The sequence below is a fragment of the Lepidochelys kempii genome, chromosome 1, assembly GCF_965140265.1.
Source record: "Lepidochelys kempii isolate rLepKem1 chromosome 1, rLepKem1.hap2, whole genome shotgun sequence".
NCBI lineage: Eukaryota > Metazoa > Chordata > Testudines > Cheloniidae > Lepidochelys > Lepidochelys kempii.
Window position 1 is genome coordinate 131,331,696 of NC_133256.1, and position 22,402 is coordinate 131,354,097.

The 22,402-nt window shown below is 40.9% G+C and overlaps 1 protein-coding gene across 7 annotated transcripts in view; it reads left to right on the forward strand.

The window, feature by feature from the left end:
* TBL1X (transducin beta like 1 X-linked) overlaps positions 1 to 22,402 on the forward strand; it is a 255,239-nt gene that overhangs the window by 206,176 nt on the left and 26,661 nt on the right. For all 7 annotated transcript variants that reach the window (XM_073354501.1, XM_073354510.1, XM_073354483.1 and 4 more), the window contains 2 exons: positions 14,364 to 14,509; positions 19,087 to 19,348. In XM_073354501.1, coding sequence (XP_073210602.1) covers positions 14,364 to 14,509; positions 19,087 to 19,348 — 408 coding nt within the window. The remainder of the gene's footprint in view (positions 1 to 14,363; positions 14,510 to 19,086; positions 19,349 to 22,402) is intronic.

Consider the following 22,402-nt stretch of genomic DNA (forward strand, 5'->3'; position numbering starts at 1 on the left):
TGCTTCTCTAGGGGCTGTCCTATCAGTGTTGGATCTGTGAGATGGTTCATCAGTGGCATACTAGTGTTGTTACATGTTGCTTATCTTTACCAGAAAACAAATTTATTAATAGGACCCTCAAATATTTGTCTTAACCTTTTCATGGAATCCCTGTTTGTTTGTTTTTTTAATGTTTAATAGGTTTTCCCCTTTTCCCAGAATGGATAGTGTCTGCTTAAACTCTGTGTCACACAGATTCTAAAAATATTTAGCTGCAGCTCTGCTCCCCTCCAGGTACCCAGTAAATTTCTAGTGCTTCCACACTCCTCCATTACTTTTTTCCAAGTGTGGCACTGTGTGTGTATTATTCTCCCCCTATCCAGTAGAAAATACTTCTGAGAACTGCACATGAGAATGAAAAGTTCAGGCCAAAATTTTCAAAGTTTCTAAATCCATAATTAGGCAGCTGATTTTCAAAAGGGCTGGAGACCGCTAGCCCTGGTTGAGTTCACTGGGATTTGTGTGTACTCAGGACCTCAGAAAATTGGGTCACTTTATGTTTAGGTGCCTAAATATTAATTTAAGGGCTTAACTTTATGTACCCACAAGTGAAAATGTTGACCTTGCTTACTAAAGTTAGAGAGACTTGCTATTAGTTTCTTCCAGAATGAAGGAGTTGCAATACCACCCAACCACTTAGAATCCAGAATATAGAGTTCCCACATGCTGCCATGACTGTCCAAAACAGAACAGATGATTATTTACATTCCAGAAAGGACATCAGAACAATGCAATTAGAAACATGTTGTAATTAAAAGAATTCCAGTGACAAACTGAATGGTGAGAAGAAGTAGAAATTGAAAATTCAGGTGCATTGGTATATCTGAGACTTGCATTAATTCTGTCTCATATGTATAATCTAAATACTCTAAACTGAAACAAGCCTTCAGATATGAGTGACAAATCCATACTTGGCACAAATGCAGCAAAATAAAACTTTTTTTGTCCCTACGGCCCAGCCACTTGTCACTTACAATTTCTTAAAACTATTTCAAAATTAATAATTTTTATTTATTGATTTGTGTTCCTCTTCTGGCTTCTAATGCTCTTTTCTGATGTTCCTTCACTTCAATTTTTTCCACAATATGTTTTTGCTGCCCGAAAATTACCTCCCTATCTATCTCTGGCTTATACTGCTTAAAAAACAAACAAATATCATAGCAGCTGCCTGGCAGTGCCTGTCGTAGTTAAGGTTGCATAACAGTTTCCATTCTTACACTTATAGCTTTCTGAAACTTTAAACTTGAAGTTTTCCATGCTTCCAAAGGTGGATAGCAGACTCTTTGGAGTACAATTAGTATCTGCCACTGCATCCAACTTGATGGTGGGATTGAAACATTCACTGGATGATTTTGCTAAAATGATCAGCAGTGAAATTGTTAGGTGCTGACGTCTGAATATTTACCATTCAACTTCAGAATAGTTATTCGCTCCTCCTCAATGAAGGTGGATGGGACAGCTTGTTTTAAATAGCTGTTTTAAATTTTCTGTTTGGAAACTCAAGAAAACAGCAATGTGTTGTGTGTTTGGCTCATGCTAGAGAGATTTTTTTGCAATTATAAGGGCTAGGAAATTCTCTGTTATTTAAAGCTTAGACTGAGGCAAAAGTTATGCAATAAAAGGGGATTTTGCAGAATCATAGAAACCACAAGGCCCGGTTATTAGTTTAAACTTGTATATGTGGGAGATGGGCTCCTTCCTGCAAATCTTCTAAGGTGAACTGGAGGGGCACACTTCCCCCTTTGTAGTTCCTAAGGTGCACGGGAATATTTTCTTTACAGATCTCATAAAGTTAATGGAACAGGGAGTTCTAATGTTGTCAATTTAAATAGTTCAAGATTATAGTATTTCCATGTGCTCCTTACAATTTCTTGAAAGCCAGCAGAACTTCAAAGTCTTGAACTTTCTTTTAATTTTTTTTAAACTTTGACATTTTATACAAAAATTAAATGTTACGGTTGAACAGCTAAGATATTGAAAGTTAGAAAATACTTAATGTAGATTAATACTCTGTCCCTTTTGAATATATGTCATATGACACAATCTTAAATGACATGATCACATACAGTTTCTCAAAGAAAAGAACATACTTTTTTTCTGTATGCTTAGGTACATATTTATAGCATTCAGAGTGCTGTGAACTACTGTGTATACCACAGAGTTTGTCATTTTTATGAAAAGTGCATACTTCCTCAAAATACTTCAGATGAAGCATAGCATAGAATAATAATAAAAATATTGGTGTATGTAGGACAGCTACATTTGCTTCATCGTTACCTGCCTCATCCTTTGCAAATCAGGAAGACTGTGCTGTTAGTTGAACAGGAAATATAGAGCGTATGGGTTTTGACAAAATTATTCAAATACACACCTTGAAGAATAATTTATTATACAAGAAGCGTAAGTCAGTCAAGGTACTGGACCACTTTGACAACAAAAATAGTGCACTATTCTCATACGTATGAAGTCTGATGATGATGATTTCCCCCCCAATTCTATTCATTAGCTTCAAAGACCTTTTAAAGAGCCTCTCTAGGAATATGCTTTTAAACAATGTCCCTCAAGTGCTGCTGAATTTACCTGGTGCATGTACAAAGCTCACATCAGCTGCTATATTTCAACATGTACTATTCACGTCTTTTGAAGCCTTCAAATTACAGTGAAAAGGACAAGGGAGCTCAGTAGAAAAGAACTTAATTACATATTGTTTTCAATTAGGCCTTGTCTACACACAAAAGTCCTACCATTTTAACTATGCCAGTATAGTTACAGCAGAGCAACCTCCCTAGCATGGGCTCAGTTATACCAATATAAATGTGCTTATATGCTGATATAGCTTATTCCATCGTTCTATTCTGTGTTTGTACAATGCGTAGCCTATTTCGAGTCCATGACTAGGTCTCCTTGGCACTGCAGTAATGCAAATAGATCATCATAATAATTAATAAATAAATAAACCAGTATAATTGTACCCACACTAGGGGTTATGCTGTGTTTATTATTTTGGTAAACAGTGCACCTGTAACTGACAGTTATGTCTGTACAAAAACTGTGTTTAGACCAGAACTAAACTGTTCTGTGCCTCAGTTTCCCCACCTGTAAACTGAGGGTAATAATACTTACCCCACCTCACACGGAGTGTTGAGGTTTTGTTCATTAATATTTGTAAAGCACGCCGAAGTCCTCTAGTTGAAGGCGCTGCAGAAATGTTGAGTAGCTTTTATTTTATTTGATCAAAGTGTGAGATAAGGGTGGAGAGTGGGCCAGGAGTTTGTTACTTATTCTGAGTATCTGGACAACAAGAATAAGGTGGTGAATCCAACTTTTCAAGCGTTAAAACGAGCCTTCGTGGCAATGTGAAGTCAATTTTTAGTTGTCATGATTTAGCAGAGAGCTGGTCTGTGAGCGCACAGGCTTATTTACATGATGTCTCATTTTCCATTGGCCCAACCTACTCAGTGAAAAGAGAATTGCTTCTGCAGATGAGCCAAATTTCTGATGAATAGGCGGCTCGATTAAGAGCCAAGATTTGTGACCTTCCAGGGCTTATTTCAGATGCACAGAGCCCTTAGTGTTCTTAGTACAGATGTTGCATCTGCTATATTGGAAAACAATGTTTGAGAAATTGAACAAAATCAGCATTAGTTCAAATAGATATGTCTCCCAATAACTGACCTGATTATTTAAAGAGAAACTGTCAATTGGATTTTTATAAATTGGCTAATTAAAAAGAAATATTTTCTGTTAGATTATGCTTTATATAGTCTTTTTTTAACTTCTCTGAAAACATTGACAAATCTTCTCCCCATCCCCTCCTTTGCTTCTATTATCTTTTTTAAAACTAAGGGAAACTGACTATACAGTACATTGGAGACCATGAAACTGGCTGTATTCAAAGTATTGTCAAAAGTACATAGTTAAAAATGAAAAACTTTCAATTCCCCCCCCCCCCCCAATATAGTAATCTTGGGTATTACTTGTATGAGTAGCAGCGCAAATTTTTCAGGCAGAAATGTGATTTTTTTCAGTTGATGTCCCTTTTAAATGAAAAGAGTACTTCATCATTACACTTCCTGATAAATTTTGATGGCACATCACATGGCCCTTCCAGATGTATTTTCGTTCTAATTTATAGTTTATTTATATAACTAATGGGGAATAAACATTATTTCTCAGTTTAGAACTTTATTATCATCCATAATTCCTCACTCTGCGTGCCACCGTCTTTATTCACTCTGAAAAGATGAAATACATTTAAAAGATCCAGAAGTATAATTAGAAGTCAAGTTCATTTCACTTATGATCAAAGTCAGGTTTGGGTCCAGATTAAAGTCAGGTTGGGATCCAGATGTGAAAGGGTTTGGTTTAAATGTGCAATTTTTCTCTAATGCGTTTTGCCAACCTCTTGTAGATAAAAGCAATTTGGCTTTCATGTTGACAGCACCTTTATGTCACATGAAATAATGTGAGAATCATGATCTCAGTGTGCGCTTTTCTCATAGGCTGACAACATAGAGAGGCAATATATCAATAGTCCTGTTATGAAATCCAAACCCCACATTTAACAAAACAAAGGACAATTTTTTTTTGTCTATAGATACAGAAGCAGAGCAGTTTGGTCATTCCTTGTTCTGGTTAAGTTTTCAGAGGAAACTAATCAACTGTAGACCCTGGCATTTTGTATGTATTGGAGTGAAAAATAATCAACATTATGTACGTAAACTGTTACTTATGTTCCAAATATTTATTTCATATGCACAAATGCCCATATGTGTAAATACATGTTTTGCAAATTTTAAAAACCTGTCCTGCTGTATGTCTTCGTTCACTCTTATCCATTTTGCATCAGGAAGGCATATTAAAATGTAGTGTAAGGAAAGCAATTCAGAATTTAGCAAGTTCTTGAAAAGGAAAAGAAATACACTGAGTATCCTGTTCTTCTGCCATCCTCAAAGCCCTACTTTTAGTCAGTATTTCCTTCTAAATCATTTCACAGATTTACAAATTTGGCTGTTTTAAATTCTCTTTGGCCTGTGTCTTGGCATACAGTGTCATATATGAGCTGTATGGTCATTTTGAAGACAGAAGAACGCAAACAAGTGCACCCTTTTTCAGATGTGTTTTTACCATAATTCCAAAAAAGTTTATAGATGTTTTTAAATTAGACTTTGTAAATTATTAGTCTATAATGAAGATGTATCTATTGTGTTGTATTGAATAAATTATTGACGTGACACATTCTAGAAGGACTTGCTGAATAAATAAGGGTTTACTGAATATCATAGGCATGGGGGTAATTACAGTATCAATTCTGGGAAAAAGTTTTGGATTGGGCCTACACTTGGAAGGTTTTGCCAGCATAGCTATACTATACCAGCAAGGTTCTCCTAGTCTGGATGCAGCTCACACCTGCAATAATGCACATTTGCCAGTATATCTTATTCCAGCTAGCTTGCCCACCCCTCCCTTCCCCCAAAATACTGGCAGAAGCACAGTTTTTCTAGTATAACTACATCTATAGTAGGGGCTTTTGCTGGCACAACTGTGTTGGTCACAAGTCACCACACCTCTGCTATGTCAGCAAACGTTTGTAGTGTAGATCTGGCCTTACTATCTTGGGAACTGAAAAGTCCAAGGTGACCATCTGTAGAAACCATCTCAGTGTTGAAAGCCTTGCTTGTTCATTACTGAGCGTCAACAGCAATGTCCTTTTCACTGCTGCTTGCAGGTGGTTATTGTAACTGACAGAAGAACACAGCTTAGAGCAAAACCTGCTAAATATGATCTCCCTTGCCTAAAAATGAGTCTTGAAATGATACACATCCTCTCCTTTAACCTTTGGTTCAGAGGACAGGTCTGGAAGACGATGATATTATTAATGTAGTAAGAGAAGATGACTTTTTTGTAGTGGCCATCGGAGAAGATTGCAAAACTTGCTGATTTGCATAAATAGTTACATTAAAATGCCAGATCAGTGTTGACATTTAATTACAGATTGTCAGGCTAATTTATATGGCGTGATTAAAAGAGAGAATTATTTCAAGCTTTATTTTTTAAAACAAAAAAAACCTCTTTCCATTTTCCTTGTCCTGCCTTCTCCCCCTATCATATTTCTCAAATAGATTTAAACGGTAAAAGCCAAATACTGCTCATCAAAAGATCATTTCCAAGTTTTATTAATCTTTTCCAACATATTTTCCTGCTTCACAAAGACAATCCCTGCCCAAAGCATTCTTTGGCACATCATAAAATAATTTGGGGTTGCAAAGTTTCACTCTGAATTCTTGGCAGATGCTGAGCAGGTCAGATATCCAAGGAAAAGGGTGTAACTTTTAATATTTGTGAATAATTGCTTCTACAAAACTTAGTAGGCAACCATGCGCACTGTAATTTTGGCAGCTGACATAAACTACAGCGTAGGATCCTTTCTTTATATTTCCCAGGAACTATGAAAGAACTTGTAATACAGGACCCATTTCCCAGGGTTCTGGAAATCATTTTAATGGTTCAGTAACCCTAATCTTAATACAAATGTGCAGGCCCTATTGTTCAGTTGATTTTCTAAAAATATATTTTGACTGCAGTTCTTATTTTACATTGCTAATGTGTGTCCTTGTTAAGTCCTTTATGTAATCACTAAGGTAAGTCTTCAAAAATAAGCAGGCGCTGCCAAAAAAGAGGGAGGCACTTTAGGACATATTACACAGAATGAAAAAAGCTCAACTTGGAGAAAAATCGGAGTCTGCTGTGAATCATAAACAAGATGTGGTTTAGGATTTGTGCCCACCTTTTAACTGTCTGCATTAAAACACAACGCATGCAGTGGCTGGAGGCAGCAGAATGATATTAACCGTATGTAAATAGTCTCTTAGAGATACCAGGGTTCCACTTGTGATGCCACCAATTTACTGACACTCGGCTCTGAACAAAAGTATATTCAGAATTGCCCTGTGATAAGTAGAGATTTAATCGGAATCAAAACCACAGTTCTGCTCGTAAATGTCATCGATAATACAACATATGACTGGGTCAGGGAAAAAGAGCAAATGACTATCGCCTGGCAGTTCGGTCACTCTTCGGGGGAACACCCAACTACAAAGACCTGCTCCATTGGAACAGCTTCACCAGGAGAGATGAAGAGAGATTCACCCCAGAATAGACTGGCAGGGCACTGCCTTGGGAGAGGGGAGACCTGGCCTCAAGTCCCTTCTCCAGAGCAGGAATTCAAACCCTGGCCTCCCACATCCCAAGTGAGTGTCCTAACCACTGGGCATGCTTCCACCAGCTGTTTTGTGAATCTAGTGCTTTAAAAATGCCTAGAAGCAAAACATTTTGGGTCAAAGGACAGGTTTTGTTTAACCCGTAAATGGACTTTTTCAATTCACTGGTATTTTTAGGAATTTCCAGTTCAAACTAAACTGGCTTAAAAAAAAAAATCAGAACTGCCAGCAAACTGAAAAATCAATTATTTGCCCAGCTCTAATTAGGGTCCTGGCTTGTACTTTGCAAATAAGTAGTTGATATACCTGCTTTTCACCTCCCTGCCCCAGTAACCCTTCAAAATACTTATTTTCATCCTCATTGTGCATGCTTCTAATTAGTTATTCTTTCAGTGCCTCCTTCCCCTCATCCCATTTGTGGTAGCAAGACTCTTATTTCTTTCCAAGCATCACATCACACCATTCTTCCTTCCTTTCCTTCCTCTGAGATGTAACTCCCAAGACCCAGATGTCAAAATGTGGAAGATATTTTTCCAGAAGTTACATCTGGACCCTTGGCAGGCTCCGCAAGTGGTTGTGCTGGCAGCTTTGGAGTTACTCAGGGTTTGGGGACACGGTTAAGCTGCAGATGGGACTGTGTGGGATGTCTTGTCCTTCTGAATGCCACTTTCTTTCGATTCACTTATAATTCTACAGAATGCCTCTACTTGATACGTCTAAATCCTTCGTGAGATTTGCACATAGGCCTATTTATGGAAATAAAGACGGCTCTTTTACCCCCTCATACCCAGATAATTTTTTTCTGCAGCCTGTGGTACTAGCCAACTTCCTAATACACATTCCACTCTTACACAATTTTTTACAACAGTTAAATTCACAGTCTTGGTGCCAGTGCTTATGCTGCTTAAAAAAATATTCATGCACTCAGAATCCCCAAATTGCCAGGATCATGCAAACCAGAGCCATTTTAAAACCAGAGTTAGTTTAAAACCATTTTGTAACCCTGCTCTTTTTTGTATCCCCTACCTGTCAAATAGCTTTTAAGGGAACAAAAATGCTTTTTGGGGAAGAGAAAAGGAAGAAATGGGATGGGGGTTCAGTGAAAAAGCATGGTCTCAATAAATAAATTTTTAAAATGTTGGCTATCTTAACTATGAATAGAGCTGGTTAAACCCTGCTAAAAGAATGTGGCAAATATTCATTTATATTCCAAGTGGCTGCTCAGTTTGACAGGGTTCATTCTTCCCCTTTCCTCTCCCCATTATTAACAAATGTAACAAATTCACTTGTTAGGTGGTCTCTATAGGATGAACCCAGGACCTCTGGATCTAAAAGCATCAATCAGCCTTTACTATTTCAGCTACAGGACTAGGATCACGAGTGCAAAAGCAGGAACAGCCACACAAATCTCCATATGAGGAACCACCTTGTTAGTATGAGTTATATAAACATTTGTGAGAATGGGTTTTTATTCCCAAATGTTTGGAGAATGACTGCTCTTCATACAAACACCTGGGATTTGGTCCGTCACAAGAATATTCAGTAGATACGATGCACAGTTTGGTGGTCATAATTCCTCGTTCTCCATGTCATTCAGTCAGGGAGCAGTAACAGTGCTGAGGTGACAAGTCACCCGCTGTGAATAATTAAAATGAACAGTTTGCAAAAAACCTAGAGGCTAAAACTTGTTTTTATAAGCTATTTGAAAATTATGGTAAATAAATGTAGTCTGCTCTGGAGGAGTTCACAAACACAAATAAAAACTAAACTAAGCAAATAATTCAGCCAGCTCTAACCAGGACCCCCACGATGGCAGGCTTGGCCTGTGATGCTTCAGAAGCTACTGCTTCCAAGGAGCAGTTGTGTCATCCTGTACACCCATCCAAGTGCGGCAGAATGTACAATAGCTGTTGTCGCGTAAGATAGTATTGCACACTAGACAGCTATTTACAGAGTTAAAGGGGTCAGAAAGAGCAAGGTGCTCTGAATGTATGTCAGCTACTTGAATTTATGATTACTGGATCAGCTAGGACAGATAATACTCAACAGCACCTCATTTGTATGTTTATAAGTAAAAATCCTTACCTCACATTTCAGCTGAGACCTAAATCCACAGAAGAGAGGGAATTCTCACTTAGATTGCCATGGCAGCATCACTTTCTCCCACTATTCTCTCTGTGTTTTGGAAATGCATTGCTGCTGTTCCGAAAGTGTGCGAGGTGCATTACAGGAAATTTAAGATGACAAGGTCTTTGCCCCAAAAAGCTTGCAACATGGACAGTTTACCGATGAAGAACAGAACTGTGTTCATTAAAAAGGCAACAGCTAATTGACATACCCAATCCCTTTAATATTACATACAAAAACTGTTTTAAGAAGTACCATATTCAATGAGAAAATGTATAACCAATTTAGAGGAAAATTCGTGTTTATCTCACTTTCTGAGGATGAAGCAAAATGCCTAAAACATGAATTTTGTGAAATTGTCAGACACATATGTTTTTGGTGTGAATTAGGGAATATGCATTGTTTCAAAGTAGCCCTTATATTAACATTTTTAGGGTTTTTTTTTTAATTCTGTTTCCATTGCATTCATTCTAAGCCCATTATCTTGTCCTCCATCAAATCCTTTTTCAAGGCCCAGTTCTTCCACGATTCCTACAAGACATCAGCTAACTAATAATGGCTATATTAAGGAGCTGCCAATGTAGAGCTGCTGTGTTTTTTAAAAGGTATATAATGTATGTATAAATTACGCATATTTTGATTGTTTACCTTTTCTCCTCTTTTCACAATATGGCGAAAAAAAAAATGAAAAGAGTTGGACAACACTCCTTTGGGTCTGGTTTCTGGAAGCAAACAGTAATAGCAAAATAATGAATTGGAATGTGTCACTCATAGATGACAAGCCAGTTCAACTGGGAGAAGGAGAGGAGGAAAGAAACTCGTGTGTGGCATTATGTTCCCCCTCTCCCTCCATTTGACTGTTCTTACCTCTTTAATGATGGTCACAACCTCAGAGGGTCCACAATCTCTTGCTACGTGTCTGTGCAGGAATTAATACAACATGGTCCCATTTCCTTGGTGCTACAAGATAACAAATTAATAATAATTTATGGAACAATGTGGAATTACTACAATGATGAAAATTAAATCCAGTTTATGGGAAATAATACACATGGAGACACAGCACTTGTCTACACAGGGACACTCAGGAAAACTAATCAAATTAATGAAAAGTGCATTAAACCCTGTGTGGACACTCTCAGGTCTTGTCTACACTACAGAGTAAGGCAGCTTTATGTCAAACTAACTATAGAAGTGTCTACACTTAAATTTTGCTCCTGCCAATATAAATGCCCTGCTGCTGCAACTTCCTAACTCCACCTCCATGAGCGGTGAGGACACACACCACTGACCCAAGGAGCAAAGTGTAGACATGCACAAGCGATGTAGTTACTGTGGCAGCTGTATGCCGATGCAAGTTAGGTTGGCTTAATTTTGTAATGTAGACATGGCCTCATTCGGAATTTAAGTGGCCTTAATTCGGTTTAGTTTTATATCAATTAAGCTAAACCAAATTAAGGCTACTTATGAGTATGTCCGCAGGGGTTTAATGCAGTTTAACTAATCCACTTTAAATTCACACCTTTAGTTAATTTGGATTGATTTTCCTGAGTGTCACTATGTAGCCAAGCCCACAGATTCAACAACTTTTCTCTCCCGCTTTATTCTGTACTGTTACAGTGTCTGGTTTCAGTCAATTACAAATTCACATTGTCCCCATCAAATCATACCTACCATTTGCAGAGCACATTCTGTCTCTGTTCTCCCCCTCCCCAACTGCCTCAACAATCTGCATACAGTCATCAGAGGGAGTGGTGTTCCAGTTTCTTGGCTTTTAGCTCCTTAATATGGGTTTCTGAATCTTAGAAGAGGGGCCAAGTTAACTCCACATAACATGACCATTTAAATAGCTAACCTTTGAAACTTTCCTTTGGTTAATGGAGATCATCTCTGTATGTGGCTGAAATATAGAGAGATACAACACTACTATGTAATACTGCACACAAACATCAAAGAGCTCTGATGACATCTGGTAACCATAAAAGCAAAGCTCAAGTGATTTACGATGTCATTGGAAACCTGACGTGTGTGCAGCTTCATTCAGTTTTCCTGTTGTGTGAGTTATACTTCAAAAGCATACACTGTATAAAATGTCCATTTCCCTGTTACTTTTATAAAATGTTGCTGGAGAAGTATAGGAGGAGAGAATTTTTTTTTCTTTTTTAAAACATACAGTTTAATTTCAAGACGGTTCTAAAAGGGATTATGACATCAGACATTGTTCATTCAGCCAACCTTTGTTTGATAAACTCCTTGATTTTCAGACTACAGTCTTCTTTGTTAAAAGGTTAGGAAAGCTGTCTTGATTCTTTAATATGGCTGATGCTCAAAAGATTGAATATTGCTTTGCAATGATGCCCTAGCTATGACTTTTGTTGTCTGGCAGTTGCTTTTGTAATGGTATGTTATTTAAACATCTGCAGAGATGCTATATATTCATATAAGCTAGAAGCCAAACATCTGTTTTTAAATCCAGGTTTCAAGTCCCTTCCCCTGCCTAATGTTTTCAGGATGTAAAATGAAAAACTTGCAGCTGTCTGTATTAATGTGACTTCTGCATGCTGAATAAGTGCATTTTCATGTTCGAGCAGGTGATGATGAGTTAGCAGCCTTCAGTGATGTGTCATGTCCCTCAGTATTGAGCAAGGTGATTAGCTGCAGGCCCAAATTAAAGCCTACAGTCTGCTGGCCCAAGGTATAACCCTCAGCCTGCCAACAGCCAGCGGAGAAGGGGCTGCAATAACAGGTGCAAAAGTGTAGTTAAAAAGAAACCTAGTGTATATCTACACTAGTAGCTTTACATCTGTTGCTGCAGTAGTTTGGTGGTTTGGAATTTTAATGCCACCTGTCCTTTGATTGCGCCAGAGACCACTTAAAAAATCCTTACCTGTCAGGATCACAAAGTAACTTCTGTGTGAACTTTAATGCTTTTTGACCCACAGTTTAATCACCCAATTACTCTCCATTTATGAGTGCATGAGTAGATTGGCCATGAAATCAATGACACCATTCTGAAAAGAGCCTACTTTAAAAAATAATGTTATAATGTGCACAAATTTAAAATAAAGTAGGACCTGTTTGGGTAATATTGGATAGTCACACACCATAGATATGGAGATTTCAGTGTTAAGCGACTCTGTTATGAAACCAGGGCTCTGGACTGACACACACCAGCACAGGCTAACTGTGCTCACTTATTTACTTATTTTTGCACCAGCCAGAAATATGCTTTACACATTTGAAGAAACAAATAAGAAAAAGTCCCTGCCCTGCAGAGTTTACAATCTAATCTGATGGGCAGCCAGGCAGCAAATAAACAAAAGAAGGGCAGGACACAGTAGCAAAGGACCAAGGTGATATAAATAAGATCACACACTTACTCATTTCTGTGATTTACTTCACCCATTATTCTTTTTCAGAACTAGGCTTGTAGCCAGAGCTGAACCTCTTCAGCATACATGTTGACACCCAAAAGGAACAGGGAACATGGGGCAACATGTGGAGACAATGGCAGAAGTCAAGATGTGGGGGAAGGAAAGACAAATAACAGAATGGGGGTGGAGGGGAAAGGCAAGGAACTTTAAAAAGCAAATATTTCAATTTCATGGGTGGGTGTGTGAGGGGGCTGAGGAGATTGTACTTCTGAGTTTCTTTTTGCTACTGATCCAACTAACTGGGATCATAGTTGGTTGGATTGGTTGCCAAAATAATCTTTCAACGAGAGAGAGAGAGCGCTCAACCCTCCTGAAATTCTGGAATAACTCCATAGTCCCCTCCCACTCCCCACACATAGTTGGACAGAGCATTGGTATGGGGGGAAATCCCTCAACGGACAAAACTGTAAATTAAACCGCTGTTGACAGGGGGAAGAGGTGTAGATATATATAACGGAAGTATTTTCATTTGAGAGTTGCTATTCTCTTCTCCCACTCGTCTAGTCGACGGAGAGTATGAGGGTTTTCCTGTTTGAGACATGGCAATGGTGGTTTCCTCAAGGCTTTTAATGTGAGATTAATGCTCTGGAGACAATGCGGTGATAAATGGGTTCCTACAGTTATATCTACATCCTGTTCTCCCTTCCCCCTCCTGCACGTCCACTCACATGCACAGTCCAGGTACTTTTCCAGGTTGTAATGCTTGTTCTTGCACAAAGCAACACTTCGGACTAGTTTCCCCTTGTGATTAAACTGCAGCTCCTTCTTTCAACGTTTATCCAATAAAGACTTTAATTTGAGATGCAGAGTGCTTAATTATCAGCTGTTTCCTAGGAAGACGACAAAAATTAAATGGGGACGAGAAAGGCTTATAGTTAACAGAGGAGTGGTGCCAGTGAACTGGCTTGTCATCTGTGATGTGATACATTCCAATTCATTATTTTTGCTATTACTGTTCACTTCCAGAAAATAGATCCAGGAGAGTGGCCTCCATCTTTTTGGTGTTGTTTCATATTATAATGACTACGCTCTGTGTGTCAGATTATAGCCGGTAATGAGAGCTGTGGGCAGAGAAGTGATTATTTCTTATCTTCTGTAAGAGAATGGCTCCCCTGTGTGAGCTGCAAGTATGCCTTGGCCAAATGCAACCTGTGCATTGATAAAGATTTAAGTATTTGGCTTCTGAAAGGTTTGATACTAAATTAGAGAGGAAACAGAAGCTTTGAGTCAAGTTTTTAATAGCTGCACTTGCCACCAGCATGAGTTGTTGTAAATGGTATATTTTTTTGCTTGAACATTGATCATGTAGGCTTTTCATTTCTGTATAAATTTTGTTTACAAATTAAATGTGGCTGGAGAGGAGGGGAAGAAGAAACAGTAAGATGGCTCTGTTAACCTAACTGACCCAATGCAATCAAACTGTATTTTTCCGTTTGTGTCAGTGCCTTTCACAGTTTTAAACAGTATATTTTTAGATTGAAAAGGGTGCCTATCACGTTGATGAGTTCAGATTTCATATCATGGCTTCCTTTCCTGCTTTCAGGTTTCTCCCATTCGGCCTTTACATTTGGTATCGAAAGCCACATTAGTCAGTCTAACATCAATGGAACACTAGTGCCACCTGCTGCCCTCATCTCTATTCTTCAGAAAGGCCTGCAGTATGTGGAGGCTGAGATCAGCATCAATGAAGTAAGTACACTCATTGCCACAAGCGGGAAGTGCACTTTTGCAATTTACAAACGTGCTAGAAGTTGGCATATGAAATCACACGTTTTCGGTTGAACTCAACAGATCAGATGAACATGAGACAGCTTCTGAGGTGTCTGGAGATCATTTCATTTTAATACATTTCCCCCCACAGAAGCACCTGAAAAAGCTCTAAGATACTTTCCATTTGCAATTGTATCTTGGAGGATGGATTTTTTTGATGTTACTGGTGCCTAAGTAAAGAAGTTAAATACACAAGGGAGCCTTTTATGTCCTTTAAAAAAAAAAAGTGTTTGTTTTCTAAACCACAAGCATTCAATGGGGAAAATCTGCATTGTATCTTAAAACTTCGATTGCATACTCTGTTAGCAGAGAAGACTACCAGCAAGTGCTAGGGAACTCATGGAAGTCAATGGAAAGATTCCCATTGATTTCAGTGGGCTTTTGGATCAAGCCCTAGAAAGACCAAATGGCCAATGGTGGCCAAATGGTGTGACTGAGCAAGGCACAAAAATCAAGGCATTCCTGAGTTCTAATACTGACTCTACTGTTGAATCCATCAAGCTGCAAGCTCCCAACAAGGTGGACTGTTCAGTAAAACAAAGGGACTAGACAGGAAAGTTCTGCCCTGCCTAACTTAAAAACATGGTGCCACAGCAAAAGGAAATGAGACAAGCCAGGTCTTACTATATTACACAATACTCACCATGTATACTTTTAATTAAGTAAGATCTTGATTCTAGATAAATAATAATTTCCCGTGTGCACATCCACTCTCCCACCCCATGCACTTTGAGCAGGCATGGAAAAATCCATTATAATACCCAAGCTAATAAATATTTTTTTAAAACAGGGAGGGGAACATTTTTACCTCTATCAGGTACTACGTGGGTGGTGGGAATCTTTAATATATATTAATTCATATGAAAGCTATCCTCTGTTTTGACTGTAAAATATTTGTGCCTGAGCCACAAGGGTGAGAACAAAAGGACGGGGGAAAGAGGGTGAGGAAGAGCTTGTATTCTGTAAGATAGGGCATGGTTGTATATCACTCATTTTTTGAGGTAAAGTGTTATGTTTATTTTACTCTCTCAATAGAACCAGCAATATTTAGCAGTTATATATATATATTTTTAATATAAAAGCAATGAGATTAATGCCAGATTACTCATTGATGTGTTTGTAATAATAAAACACCCATAGGGATTTGTTCTGATTTTCTGCCACTTAAGATTTTGCAATTAGATGTTGCAAAACATGTTGTAATTGGATCCAGGTGGGTGGACCCTTGCACCTATGGACATCATCATTGACAGTTTGGCCTCTGTGCTGATGCGAGAGTCATTCCAAGTGGATCTTATTCCGGATCGCAGCCCAAATTGGGAAAATGCCCTAAAAATATGTTCATTGTCGCAAGATTTATGGTGCTTTTATACTTTTTTTAAAACACCAATAATCACATTTTTGTATGCTTCACTGTGTTTTAACTTATTCAAACTGAAAACACTAATTATGAATTCTCTTGTCCAATTGTGCTATTTAATTTACTTAATAAGTTTATCTCCAATTTCATGTCCCTTAATATAATTATGCTTTATAATTGCAAATATAATTTTTCCACCTTTATTTTAATGAATTGATTTTGCACTTCATACTTAAATGCTCACACAAAGACACTGAGTTCTGAAATGATCAATAGAAGACAAAACTTAGAGGGATTTGGAAGCATTTCCTTGCCAATTATGCCATTCAAAGAAGGTTAGAGCTAGACCTAAAATGCCTCAGCATTTTCTTTCATGCCAGCAATGATCACCTATTTTTGCTGGTGGTTGTTTTAAAGAGTGGGAGCTTACAATCTAAAAAGGCAACACAAGCAAAAAGTAATAAGAAAGCAACCAATATGCACCTTCTCTAATGTGTGGTGGGAAGAAATGTCTCCTACCCAAGCCAGCATGCCTTCTCTACTGTTTTGTTCCTGCCACGGACACCCCTGCGCTATGGGGAATCCTCAGCTTCTTGTCTGTTACAGCTTGTAAATCCCTTGTCTCCATTCTGGCACAAAATCAGGGACAACGATCTGATTCTAAAATTCTGTGTACAGTAATGGGCCTGAGTTTTATATTCCAACTTTATTTTTTATGCCTGCAGTTCTGCTAGACATATATGTCTAAGTGTCCAACTGCATCAGCAAGTATTTAGTAAGTTCTTAGACATCTACAGTAATGACTATTATTGTGCCCACAATATTCTGCATGCAGAAACAGAGGCCTAGTTAAGACTGTGGTGCTCTTAGCACTAGGGTGACTAGGGGTCCAGTTTTCAACCGGAACACCCCGTCGGAAGGGACCCTGGCGGCTCTGGTCAGCACCGCTGACCAGGCCATTAAAAGTCCAGTCAGCGGTGCTGCAGCGCTAAGGCAGGCTAGTTCCTACCTGTCCTGGCTGGCACCACGCTGTGCCCTGGAAGCGGCCAGCAGGTCTGGCTCCTAGGCAAGGGGGCCAAGGGGCTCCATGTGCTGCCCCCGCCCTGAGCACTGGCTCCACACTCCCATTCGCCAGTTCCTGGCCAACGGGAGCTGGAGTGGGTGGTGCCTGCGGCCGAAAGCAGTGCATGGAGGTCCTCGCCTAGGACCCGGACCTACTGGCTGCTTCCAGGACATGTGCAGCACGGTGCCAGGACAGGCAGGTAGCCTGCCTTAGTGCCCTGCTACACTGCTGACCGGGAGCCGCCCGAGGTAAGCCCATGCCCCAACCCCCTGCCCCAGCCCAGTGAAAGTGAGTGAGGGTGGGAGGGGACTGAGCCACTGAGGGAGGGGGAAGGTAGTGAGCGGGGGGTGGGGGGGGCCGAGGCTCAGGGAAGGAGCGGGGCTAGAGTATTTGGTTTTGTGCGACTACAAAGTTGGCAACCCTACTTAGCACCGATCCTCCACAATGAACGTCAATAGGAGCTTTGCCATTGCCTTCAATAAATACAGAATCAAACCCTATGTGCCTTTAGTTAAAAGTTTCATATGCCATGTGTCACAGTTCAAGGAAGCTGCACCTGTATTTCCCCTCTGTGGTCCAGCAAGGGCACCCATTCTCAGGCTTCTAGCTCCCCAGCTATTCCCTCTCTTGGCTGGAGACCCAAATCTCGCTCCCTTCTGACTGAGCTATTTCCAGGCTGCACAGTTCCCGGCCTTCACTGTCCCAGCATGGACAGGTTGCCCAAGGACACCCGTTCGTTTCTCTTCAGAGACTGATAGTGATTGTGAGCAGATATATGTACTGCAAAGATATAGCTAAGCAAGCCCATTTTATTCTTAAGATAAAAAGCACTTCAGAAAAAAACGTTTTAAAAACAGTAAAAGAACCTGCATGCATGCTAATGAGTTTACCAGGAATGTATGCCTTCTGGATAGGATTCTGGCAGGATAAGTCCTTCAACCCTCCCACCTTAGGCATTACCTTGGGGTTACAAATTCATAACAGCTTCAGCTCAGAAAAAGCACCCTGTCTTATTGGGCCTCAGTAGGCCAAGTCCTTCCAATCTTCCCTAAGGATTGGGGCCTTCAGTGGACCAGAAATCTTGTTCTTTTGCTGGATCAGGAAAAAGGCCCTGAGTCCGTTTAAACTCAGGTTATTTATCCAAAAGTCTTTTCTTTTTCTGTTGGTCTCTGGAAAATCTGGTTTGAACTAGTGCGCGTATCTTGCGAGGAGAAGGGGAAGACGTCGGCTGAAAATGATAGTTCCAACAAGTCCATACTAGCCAGCCAAATTATTATCTTTAGATTTCAGCTTTTAATTTGTTGAGGTAGTGGACGGGTGTTATAAAGTGAGAATTGTTTCCCAGCTACTTCATTTTACCACCTCCCCTACCCAATCTCTCACCACTTTGTAGTGCCATTTTAGAAACCTTCTGCTGATGAGTTACATCTATTTCCAAGAGTCAGACTGGGATGGCTTGCAACCTTGCTTTGGTATTTAAAAAAATTAAATCTCTCCCACTTGTGGTTATGAAGATGACCTTCAACCGAATGTTAACTGATGTAATTATGTTTTTCTCTGAGTCTGCAGGGTGCCTAAAACAATAGCTCAGAGAAGTGTGAACTTTTCCATTAATCTCAATGGTGCAGTATCCCAGAAGTCTAATTATGAAAATATAATTGCCAACATTAACTATTTATCAAAGTGCACACCGAATTTACATACCCTCTCAATTGGACCCCTGTCTGTGTCTCCACATACCCCTTGACCCTTTTATTTTGGAATATAAAATCAAGGGAAACTTTTCTAGCAAGATTTAGATAATTAAGCTTTGCATAACTCTGTTTTCTTTTATAAATTCAAATGCTTATGTGCCTGAATTTACATACCCTCTCAACCAATTATCCATCCACATACGGTATTTCTACATAAGAGAGAGCTCTAGTGTTCTGACTTTTTGGTCATATCCAAGTCCTGTAACCTCACGCTACCCATATGTTTGGTTTCTCTTTGATGTTCCCCTCTCTACAGACCTTTCTGCACTGGGGAGATTCTAAGCCTGCAATTTCCCCCCCTGTTTATTTTGTTCCCCAGGATGGTACAGTATTTGACGGCAGGCCCATAGAGTCACTGTCTCTGATCGACGCTGTGATGCCTGACGTGGTACAGACCAGGCAACAGGCGTTCAGAGAGAAACTAGCTCAGCAACAAGCCAGTGCAGCAGCAGCAGCGACGGCAGCAGCAGCAGCCGTGACGGCGACAACGGCAGCAACCACAACAGTTGTTTCCCAGCACAACACACCAAAGAACGGAGAAGCCACTGTGAATGGAGAGGAGAATGGGGCACATGCAATAAGTAAGCAAAAGCACGGCGCCCGTTGTCTGGTGTTCAGGTGGACTTTGGTTTGAATAATGCTCTTGCAGCAGCATAATGTTCACCCAACAGTTGTAATAAGACAGAACTGTGATGGTATCATTCCTGGAAGCTATTAAAGCATGGGCATAGTCAGAACAGTTCCTATGTAAACCTTACATATCGGCGGTGCATGCTACAGTGCTGACATAGTCAGTGTTTTGTCATCTCCCGGTACAAGACTAAACAAGCTTTACCAAACTGCAAGCTCAGCGAGACATCGTAAAATGAAGCAGTGTGCGCCTTCTGCTTTGAGCAGGGTGCCAAAGCTTTGCCCACATTACCAGCGAGCCAGGTGCCTCAAGGTTGCACCCAGTTAAGATCAATGAAACAGAGTGCGGCTTCCCTGCTTTAGATTTTCAAAGCTATATAGGGGATTTTGCAGCTCCCATTGAAATTGTGTGGCTAAATCCCTTAGTCGAGTGTAAGTCTCTCAAGTCCCAATTTTAGTATGGAGGTATGGCCTGAAGAGGCTACATATCTTCTCATGCCACCTCCCTCTTGGTCTGAGAAGAGAGCACATTATGGTATTAGAAATGAGGCAAGTCACAAAAGTCACATCATATATCTCTGCAGTCTGCGTTTGGTCTCTGAGCCACGGTTTGTCCATTCCCTGCTTTCTAGCTGCATAACTATTGCAGTGATTTTAAACTGAGGGAGTTTCACTAACAATTGTAGCCTTTTCTTGGGGCACCCAAGAAGCAGTCAGACAGCACGCCAGGTGGCCGTTCTGGCTTTCTCTGTGTTGGGGAGTGGTAATACCTGGTACTGTGCTCTCCAATAAAATTTCACAAAGGGATTGAGGAGGCCAAATTAGGGCTGTATCAACCAACAGGGCATGGGTTAGCATGCAGCAAATTTGGGGGTTAGTTTTGGATAAGCAGCTGGCCGGACAGACAGTAAAAAGAACAGCAACAGTTTGGGAGGGGAGAAGGTCCCTGAGGAGCAGCTGGCCAGATGGCATGTGTTTAGCAACTGCTGCTGTGCCAGCTGCTCATTCTGAGAGAAGAGCTGAGGCCTGAAAGTTAAGAAGACGTAGGCTATGGGGAGACCCTGCAGAGCAACCTGGGGACAGCTGGCTCTGTGAAACAAGTGCTTGCACCACCTTGGGATGCTGCAAACTTGCTCTCTCCGAGCCATTCACAATATGCCATCTTCAGAACTGAAGGTGTAAGAATACATGGGGGAGAGGCACACAAAACTTTAGGATCCCTGTTTAGTTGATCTGGCCCTGTCAGCCATTCATGACCTGTTCAAACAACAAACACTGAGAGAGAAAACTCAGGACTCCTGCATCCAAGTTACTGTAATTACAGGCCACCACGAGAAATAAAGATTTTATAATGAGATTCTAGCTGGCAATTTTGTATTAGAGGCTAAATAGTGCTCCTACCATTGTATTTGTCTCTGTAGCGATAATGGTAACCAAAAAACCAAATTCTTCAAGTGCAGTAATGAGAGGGTCACAATCTTTGTTGCTTATATAGGCCAAGCTGTACACCCAGCCAGGCTCCTCACCCCTCATCCCATTTGGACACTCAGGATATAAGGCGGGTGGGGGACTATGTTCTGCTTTGGCAGTGAATGCGAGGCCACTTGCCTTCCTCCCCCGTGGTTGCTGCTCCTAACTCTGCTGCAGTCTGTGTTTAGACTGAGGCAGACACTGTTTCACTAATAATACTTAAAGAGTTTTTTCAAGATTTTCTTCACAACCGTGAGCATTAGAAACATCATATTTTTAAATGAAAACTGGGATTCTGATGTCAGCACATGACTCTCAAACCTAGGGCCCTAAGCACATACTCGTTGTGTTTATGCCTTAATGTCATCCTGTTCATGGGTGTACCTGAACCACACTGAAAAGCAGGCAAGCCTGAGGAGCCTAGCAGGGTGGAATACGTTCATACTTTGAACAGCTGCACAGGTTCCTAAGAATGGCATCCCATTTTATCCTCCCAAGTGGGTGGAGTTCAGGAAAATAGCACTGCTTTTTGCTTATTTTTACCCCAATTTGAACTCTGAATGGGACACAGACAAAATGAACCATCATCATACCGCCGCTGCTTTCCACCAACAAAATACCCGTTGGCTTAGACCAGGGGTGGGCAAATTATGGCCCGGGGGCTGCATCCAGCCCCCAGATGTTTTAATCCGGCCCTCAAACTCCCACTGGAGAGCAGGGTCTGGGGCTTGCCCTGCTCTGGCGCTCCAGCCAGAGGAGTGGGGTCAGAGGCTTGCCCTGCTCCGCGTGGCTTCCGGAAGCAGCGGGATGTCCCCGCTCCGGCTCCTATGCATAGGGGCAGCCAGGGGATTCCACACATTGGCCCTGCCCCAAGTGGTGCCCCACAGCTCCCATTGGCCAGGAACTGACCAATTGGAGCGGCAGGGCGGCGCCTGTGGACAGGGCAGCATGCAGAGCCGCCTGGCTGCACCTCCGTGTAGGAACCGGAGGGGTGATATGCTGCTGCTTCTGGGAGCTGCTTGAGGTAAGCACTGCCCAGAGCCTGCACCCCTGAGCCCTACACCCCAACCCCCTTCCCCAGTCCTGATTCCCCTCCTATACTCCGAACCCATCAGTCCCAACCTGGAGCACCCTCCTGCACTCCCAACCCCTCATCCCCAGCCCCACCCCAGAGCCCGCACCTCTAGCCGGAGCCCTCACCCCTTCCCACACCCCAACCCCCAATTTCGTGAGCATTCATGGCCCGCAATACAATTTCCATACCCTGATGTAGCCCTCAGACCAAAAAGTTTGCCCACCTCTGGCCTAGATGAATATGTGCTGTACTGGCAACCAGGAGAAAATGGGTTCTAGGCTAATTTCTTCTCCTAATTGATTTTAGTAGTGCTTTGCCTTTCACAAACCTTAGTAGTTAGTGAGCCTTATGGGTTCCGCACACACAGCGTAGAGAACACAGATCTATAATACGACAGACCAAATCTCAGCCACTTAGCCATGCTGTCTCTCAGAGAGAGTCTGACAAATATTTGCTCTTG